The sequence below is a fragment of the Muscardinus avellanarius genome, assembly GCF_963383645.1.
Source record: "Muscardinus avellanarius genome assembly, chromosome: 7".
NCBI classification, from domain to species: Eukaryota; Metazoa; Chordata; class Mammalia; order Rodentia; family Gliridae; genus Muscardinus; species Muscardinus avellanarius.
In genome coordinates, this window is record NC_137793.1 from 106,256,566 (window position 1) to 106,264,539 (window position 7,974).

The 7,974-nt window shown below is 49.2% G+C and overlaps 2 protein-coding genes across 2 annotated transcripts in view; both read right to left on the minus strand.

Moving 5' to 3' along the window:
* Positions 1–1,299: 1,299 nt before the first annotated feature.
* IER5 (immediate early response 5) lies at positions 1,300–2,124 on the minus strand (the record flags this gene model as incomplete). Its single annotated transcript, XM_080699089.1, has 1 exon — positions 1,300–2,124. One exon carries the CDS (start codon positions 2,122–2,124, stop codon positions 1,300–1,302), a length of 825 nt encoding a protein of 274 aa, XP_080555215.1.
* Positions 2,125–2,228: 104 nt separating this feature from the next.
* The window catches only part of LOC308265171 (major histocompatibility complex class I-related gene protein), a gene marked incomplete at its 3' end in the record, with an annotated part of 38,947 nt that continues 33,201 nt past the window's right edge, over positions 2,229–7,974 (minus strand). Inside the window, exon 6 of the mRNA XM_080698763.1 lies at positions 2,229–2,538. Within this exon, the coding sequence (XP_080554889.1) occupies positions 2,229–2,538 (310 nt within the window). The remainder of the gene's footprint in view (positions 2,539–7,974) is intronic.

Consider the following 7,974-nt stretch of genomic DNA (forward strand, 5'->3'; position numbering starts at 1 on the left):
CCAATCCCATTCAAAGCTAAATGATTCACGCTACATAGTTCAACAGGAGACTCAAAAAAGTTCAAGTGAACATTTTTGTGCTTAGGAAGGGCTTCAAAAGTTGGCCCTTAAATGATTTTAAACAGAACCCATCAGACTGAGCTGTAGAAAATCAAATAGGTCTAAATGGACTTCAGAAAAGGCAGCTGTAGAGGTAGGTTTGAAGAAACTGGCAGTCACTGATAGAGTATCTAACAGCAGTCTATGGTGGGGGGGGGTTTAAGACTAACTGTGTCTCTCTTGGTGAAGTCAGCAGCAAACAATGTCCTTAGTCTGTAACTGACTGATACAGAGAAACCACACCTTAAAATTTCCTAGCCCAACTTTAGCTCCCCTCAAAACCTGCAGGCAGATGATTACAGACAAGGACACAGTGAAGTTGCTTCAAAATATTTAATACGTGTTGTACACGTGAAGTTACATTTTTATACAAAAATCAATACAACGAAGGAGAAAATACTGTACAAAAACATTAACAGCTCCCCCAACCTTTATACAACAAAGACTGGAGTCACCACATCTACAAAACCTTAAGGTCTTTCCACTTAGGGCTTCAGTCTGTAAACTTTGTTTCATTAAACACTTTTTAAAAGCACTATGTAGTAGTTCTGAGCTAGAGCTTTTAAAAATATATCTTTTCTCTATAAACTCCGTATTTCCAAGCTTGAACTCTTCTGTGAAGTTCGTCAAGCTTTCTTCCCCCGTGGGGAAGCAAAGGTCCCTTAATATTTCCCGGCTCCCAGCGTAATCACAGGGTATAAACGTTTCTTCTGTTCCAGAGGACGGTGGGGAGGGAAGAGAAATAATACAAGTCTCGGCTCCGGGCGAAATCCCTCTAGTCTGAGGAAATCCTGTGAGGAAGCGCCGCTCCTGGCCCGGTGCGCGCGGGCTTTCACGTGAGGGGTGTGTGTGGAGCCCTCCCGCCCCCAGGCGGGCGGGAACTCCCCGGCCCCAACCTTGGGGCCGCTTCCTCCTCCGCGCCGCGGGCTCAGGAAAGTCCCGGTCCGCCCCCAAAGTCTGCAGCTCCGGGGAAGGGCTGGTGCGTTCCAGGACGACACGACAGTCTTAATTCAACGAGACAAACTTACAGACACACAGACGCACACGTACACAAGTGTTAGCTATCGTCCTCTTCCACAAGCCCACGCGCCGGGGCTCCAGTCGCCACCCGGAGTCCGGCGCGGCGGGGCCGGCGCTCGGCCCGCGCTCGTGGCCGCCGTCGGGCCGCCCGTGCTCCACCTCACCCGCGCGGCGCGGGGCTCAGAAGGCCACGATGGCTGTGCTCCAGGGGCTCATGTCCCGCAGCGCCGGCTTCTCGCAGCAGATCTGCCCGGGCTCCGCGGCCTCCGGCGCGCTCTCCTCGCCCTCCTCCTCCTCCCGGCCGCCGCCGGGGCTCTTCCGTAGGAGTCCCGAGAAGCTGGAGCCGAAGATGCTGATGAGGCTGGCCACGTTGCCGGTCTCCATCTCCTCGTCGCCGTCCTCGGCGCCCGCGCCCGGCTGCTCCTCCGAGAGCCGGCGCGGCTTCTTGAGCGGCGCGGCGCCGGGCGCCGGGCAGCCCGCGTGGCCGCCGCCCGCCCCCGCCGCGCCGCGCTTCCTGGGGCCGGCGGGCGGCGGCGCGGGGGGCGCGTCCTCCGCGGCCGGGGGGCAGCCGCAGGGCCGCCGCGCCTCCGAGGCCCCCCGCGGCCCGTCCCCGCGGCCCCAGCCCTCCGCCGCGCCCGCCTCCCCGCCCGGAGGAGCGGCCCCGGCTTCCGCCCGCGGCGCGGCGGGGGCGGCGGGGCGCTCGGGCTGCGGCGGGGTCTCGGGCCAGGCGGCGCGGGCGGCCGGCGGCGGCGGCGGCGGCGGCTCTCCCCAGCCCGCGGGGGGCCCGGCGGCCGGCTCCCCCGGCGGCGGCGGCGGCATCCCCGCCGGGCCCGCCAGGTAGAGGCCGGGGCACGGGTCGCTCAGGTAGACCTGGCGGGCGCTGCGCAGCACCAGCGAGACCAGCAGGTTCTTGTGCAGCTTGATGCCGCCGCGCTGGACCCGCGAGTTGTAGATCTTGCCCAGAGAGATGCTGACGATGCGGTGAGCCTCCAGCTTGAACTCCATCCTGCCTCCCCGTACAGGGCCGGCGGCGAGGGGTCGCGTTCGGAAGCCGGGAGCGCAAGGGGGAGGCGTAGACAAGTCCGTCCCGGGGGTGCAGCCTCAGGAGCTCAGGGCTCTAAAGAGAAACGACTCCAGTGACGCGCGCCGCCTCCGGCGAGCCCCACACCCTCCAACCACCGGCTTTCGGTCCGGGCGCTGAACTGAGCGCGGCGGGCCGACCCGCGCCTTATATAGGCTCCTCGAACGCCAATCACGAAGCGCCGCCAACCGTTCGGGGCGGGCCAGCGCGCCCTTGTGCGCAGCTTGCGGCCAATCGGAAGGCGAGGAGGGGCGCCGGGGCCGGTTCGAACGTTGGCCCCGCGGATCAAACTCTTAAAGGGGGCGACCGCGGGCGGCCGGGGCCCCTGACGCTGGGACCTGCGTTCGACAGCGGTGCTGGGGAGGGATTGCGGCGGCGTTTCTAAAGATTCTGGTTTGAGCGCTAGCTCGCCAGAACCAAAATGAACGAAATCACTGGATTTTTATCCCAGTGCGGTGATGGACTCTGCTCCGCAGTAAATCCTGACCTTTCTCTGGTCAGTTCTGACCTTCCTGTCTCGCCACCAGGTCCACAAGCCACCTGTGAACCCAGGCCAGGCCGGGCAGAAGTGGGGGTGATAGTAATACACTGCTTGGATAACCCTGGCTAACAAATAGTACCGCCACATGGCATTTGACAAATATTATTTTTGGAAGAGTTTGTCTCGCCCACTGGAGTCTCGCGCACACTTGGCAGCTGACAAGTTTAAACCCAAAGAAAAGGGGAGTTCTAGAAGTTCTTAAGTTTCTGGTTCTCCATGACACCCGGCGTCTATCGCTTTGTTCCCTAGATTCTAGAACAAACCCAGTTGCCAGTTAAATGGAAGATGTTACTGGAACATCAGTTAAATGGAAGATGTTACGCTCTATTCCTCTGCAGCGATTTTCAACACAAGAACTGACTAATCTACCCTTGGGAAAATCTAGTAAGCTCTAAAAATACAAATAGAGAACTCCTGGGTTCCCATAATGATGTCATAATTTATTTTGTGTCAAGGTAAAAATGGGAAGGCTGTTCTAGAATTTTCTGGACAGTTAACAACTTAGTATGAGCGTAAGGGGAAATCTGGCAAGGTTTACAGGGTCCTGAACTGAGGAGGTGGACAGTGAGTGCTAGTTAGACCCACCTAAGCCCCACCACAGATCTGCCTGATGACCCTGTAAATAACCTTTTGAGTTTTGACTTTTGAGTTTCTTCAACTCTAAAAGGGAGAAATTGCCAGGGGTGGTGGCGCATGCTTGTAATCCCAATCTGGGAGGCTGAGACAGGAGGATAGTGGTTTGCAGACAAAAGATTAGTAGTGGCGCACACTTGTAATCCCAGCACTTGGGAGGCTGAGACAGGAGGATCCCGACGTTTCGAAGCCAGCCTCAGCTATTTAGTGAGGCTCTCAGTAAATTAGTGAGACTCTGTTTCCAAATAAAACATAAAATAGGTCTGGGAGTATAGCCCAGAGGTAGAAAGCCCCTGGGGTTCCACCCCCAGTACCACAAAAACAAACAAAAATAAAAAGACTAGCCTGGGCATGGTGATGTACACTTGTAATACCAGCTTTTGTGAGGCTGAGTCAGGAGGATTGAGGTTCGCAGCCAGCCTCAGTTACTTAGGCCCTTCACAACTTAGACCCTGTTTCAAAATAAAGAATGAAAATAATAGGACAGGGGGGTGTAGCTCAGAGGAACAATGTGCCTAGGTTCCATCCCCAGAACCTCAAAATAATAAATAAATAAATAAATAAATAGGGAGAAATTGCCTACACATCTACTTTATTATGCAGAAGATAAATAGCAACTTCCAGCCACAATTTAATTAATCAAACTGAGCACAGGTGTCTTAGACTCAGTGTAGAACAGTGGCTTCATCCTGTTTGGCCAAGCAGTACATTTATTTAGGATAAATGCTGGTGAAAGGGGAGTGTGAGCATAGTCAATTCCCTCTACCACTGAGCTATATCCAGCCCCTTTTTTTTTTTTTTTTTTTTTTTTGGTGGTGGTGGTACTGGGGGTGGAACCCAGAGGCTTTCTACCTCCGGGCTATACTCCCAGACCAATTTTATATTTTATTTGGAAACAGGGTCTCACTAAGTTGCTGGCAGCCTCACTAAGAGCTGAGGCTGGCTTCGAACCTGCACGATCCTCCTGTCTCAGCCTCCCAAGCCCGGCTTAATTTTTATTTTGAAATAGTGTCTCACAGAGTTGTCCAGCCTGTCCTTGAACTTGCAATCCTCCTGCATCAGCCTCCTCAGTGCCTTGGATTACAGGCATGGGCCACCATACCCAACTCAATAACATTTTTACCCACAACCTGTTGTTGGTAGCGAAGACACAGGCTTTGAGACCTAGAGTTCTTTCCCTTTAAGAATTTTCAGTCCACATAGAGGGGATAAATGATTACATGAATAATTACAAAACCTAGCAGCAAATGTTGAGTAATAGCAAGAGATTTTTAACTGTTTTCTCTCTCTCTTCCTCTCTCTCTCTCTCTCTCTCTCTCTCTCTCTCTCTCTCTCTCTCTCTCTTCTTTGCAGTACCAGGGATGGAACCCAGAAGCATTCTACCTCCGAGGTACAACCCCAGCCCTATTTTTTTTATCCTTTATTTTGAAACAGGGTCCACTGAGTTGCAAAGGGCTTCACTAAGTAGTAGCTGAGACTGTCCGCGAACCGCGATCCTCCTGCCTCAGCCTCCGAATGCTGGGATTCCAAGCGTGCGCCACCACGCCCCGCTTGAATACAATCTCTTGGTTAGATTATCTGGTTCCACCTCTTGCTCCGACGTCTTTGGAAAGTTATTTCAGCTCTAGGTGAAATGGGAAAACCATACCCTAGTTTTGTGATATGGGCAAGTTATTTAACTTCTCTGTGCCACAGTCTACCATGTAAAATGGAAATAATAAAAATACTCAAATTGCTTTGTATAATTTCTAGCACCATATAAGTATGCGTTAAGTTTTAAAACTTTTTGTTATAGTTATTATGACATCAGGGCCGAGCACAGTACTAAACATGTAGTGAGTATATCAGGTATTCGTTCAGTTTTGAATACTTTCCCTGATAGACCACATAATGCAGACTTAGTAAATGTCTGCTGATTTGAAAGTATGCATTGTCACAGTTATTATCAGGATTTCCTCTAATCCTGAGCCAACAAAATGGAATCTTTAGAATTCATTTCTGGAGGGCCTGGGTATTTATGATCAGGAAACATTACCTCCACTACCAAAGTTGCCATATTCTTCTTCACTGTAGCTAACATGCAAGTTAGAACATGCAGTCCTGGATCTTTGGGATTTTATTTTTGTTTTTCAGTTAAAAAAAAAAATGTTGATAGCAGGATCAGAAATCCTAGAGGCCTCAGAAGGACGGAGGACGCTGCCCCTTGGAAGCCATGATTACTGTACCTGTGGCAGGCCTGGTCCATCCTTCGCCCCCATCTCCTCTGCTGGGCACAGGCAGCTTAGTACAGGGAGTGTCTGCCTCTCAGCTCCCACAGCTGTGTGAGGAGACTCAGGGGCTAGATGCACTGGGGCCTGAGGATTTCTCTTAGCCAGGACCAGACTGTTGTCCACTACAGTGGACTTTATTCCCTCCCTGCCCCTTGTTTACACTAGTAATTGAAAGCTAAGTATTATTATCAGATGATTAAACAACTTATACTGCCTTCAACTGAGTCTAGTCTGTGGAAGAACAACGCAAACCCACCTCGGATTATGGACACAAAAGCTATGTAAGAAGTAGCAATCAGTAGCCCGGTGTGTTGGCGCGATCGCGCTCTGGAGGCTGAGACAGGAGGATCGCGCAGGTTCGAAGCCAGCCTCAGCTACTTAGTGAGTCTCTCAGCAACTTAGTGAGACCCTGTTTCCAAATAAAGTACAAAATAGGTGTGGGGGTATAGCCCAGAGGTAGAAAAGCCCCTGGGTTCCACCCTCAGAACTACCAAAAAGAAAAAAAAAAGTAGTAATTAGTGAGAAGAGGGTGGGGAAAAGAAATGATCTGCAATGTCTCTGCCTTTCAAGAGGGTGACGTTTGAAAATATTTTTGGCTAAGATTGCTTGTGCAGTTGAAAAATCATTCATATGATGTCCTGAATTCTTTTGGGGGAAAAGCTCTATGAAAATACGTTACTAGTATTTTATGTGAACAATAATCCCCTTTCTCTTCTGAGAAAAGACAAATCCACTTTTAAATCCATCCCTCTTTCCTCTGTTGTTCTGGAATATTTTACTGCTTTTTTTTTTCTCCCCCTTGGCTGTTTGCCATCTGCAGAATCCCTTTATATTCAAATGGTGTTTCACTCGAGGTGGGCACCAGAACTTTTCTCCCTCCTTCATACTTCCCCACACTCTTTTCTTGTCCTAAATTCTGTACCTTTGCTCAGAAAACCTCAAATTGTTTTTATGATCATCCTTTGCATACTCCATCCCCTTTAAGACTCCCAAGAAAAAAAGATTCCTCAATAAGCTAAGCAATCAAACTCATTACAATCAGCCTGGAGCCTCGTACCCTCACGAGCTCACAGGAAAGCGCCACAGAGCCTGAGGCCTGAGACTGCGGCCACTGACAGGTGACAAGTGGGCTAGTGCAACTGAGGACCTCAGCTTTTAATTTTATTTAATAGTAATCAGTTCAAATTTAAAAATTGAAACAGGATATTTTTTTCTGAAGCCCTACTTTATTGGTTATATTTTTGAAGTTTGTAAGCCTAGAGTTCCAAGTAATATATGCTTGCTTATTTATTTACTTACTTATTTTTATTTATTTTAAATTTTTTTGGTGGTACTGGGGTTCCTGGAAGCCCTTCTACCTCTAAGCTGCACTCCCAGACCTATTTTATATCTTTTATTTGGGAACAGGGTCTCTTAAGCCAGCGCGGTTGACTTTGAACCTGCGGGATCCTCCTGTCTCCACCTCCCAAGCACGGGGATTTCAAGCATGTGCCACCACACCCGGCTTTACTTACTTATTTTTGTGGCACTAGGGATGGAACCCAGGGGCATTCTACCTCTGAGCCACACCCCCAGCCCTATTTTATGTTTATTTCTAAAATAAATTTTTGCTTGATTGATGAGAGTCTCACTACTTACTAAGGCTGTCCTTCAACCTGCAGTCCTCCTGTCCCAGCCTCACAAGTATTCAAATAGCCACCATGCTCAGCTAATATGTGTTTTAGGTGTAAAATACACATCAGGTGTCCAAGACATAGTACAAAATAGAGAATGTAACATATCCTATTAGTATTCATTACATATTGAAACGATATAATTTGAGATATGATGGGTTAAATAAACTATATTACTAAAATTAATTTAACAGTTTCTTTTTATATGTGCAGTTCAAGTTACATTTCCATTGGACAAACACTGCCCTCGGGACAATAAAAGAATATGGAGATGTGGACATATAAATATGCATGAGCATATTGTGGGCAATTAACAAATGTCCTTGATTGGAGAAGAGGGGAAGGGCAGGAAAGATAACGTAAATAGGAAGCGAAACAAAACACTTCGTTGTGCAGTTGATGAAATGAACATCTAATTGGACGAAGAAAGTTCTCTCTAAAACTGAGAAGAAGCCACAAAGTTGAAGAAACGCAATTATACTTGTATCTGGATACAATGACAGAAATTATGGCAATATTTTGTATATATATATATATATTTTTTTATGTGGGTCTGGGGATGGAACCCAGAGGCATTTGACCTCCGAGCTACACCCTCTGCCCAATTTTTTATTCTTTATTTTGAAACAGGGTCTCACTGAGTTGCGGAGGGCCTCA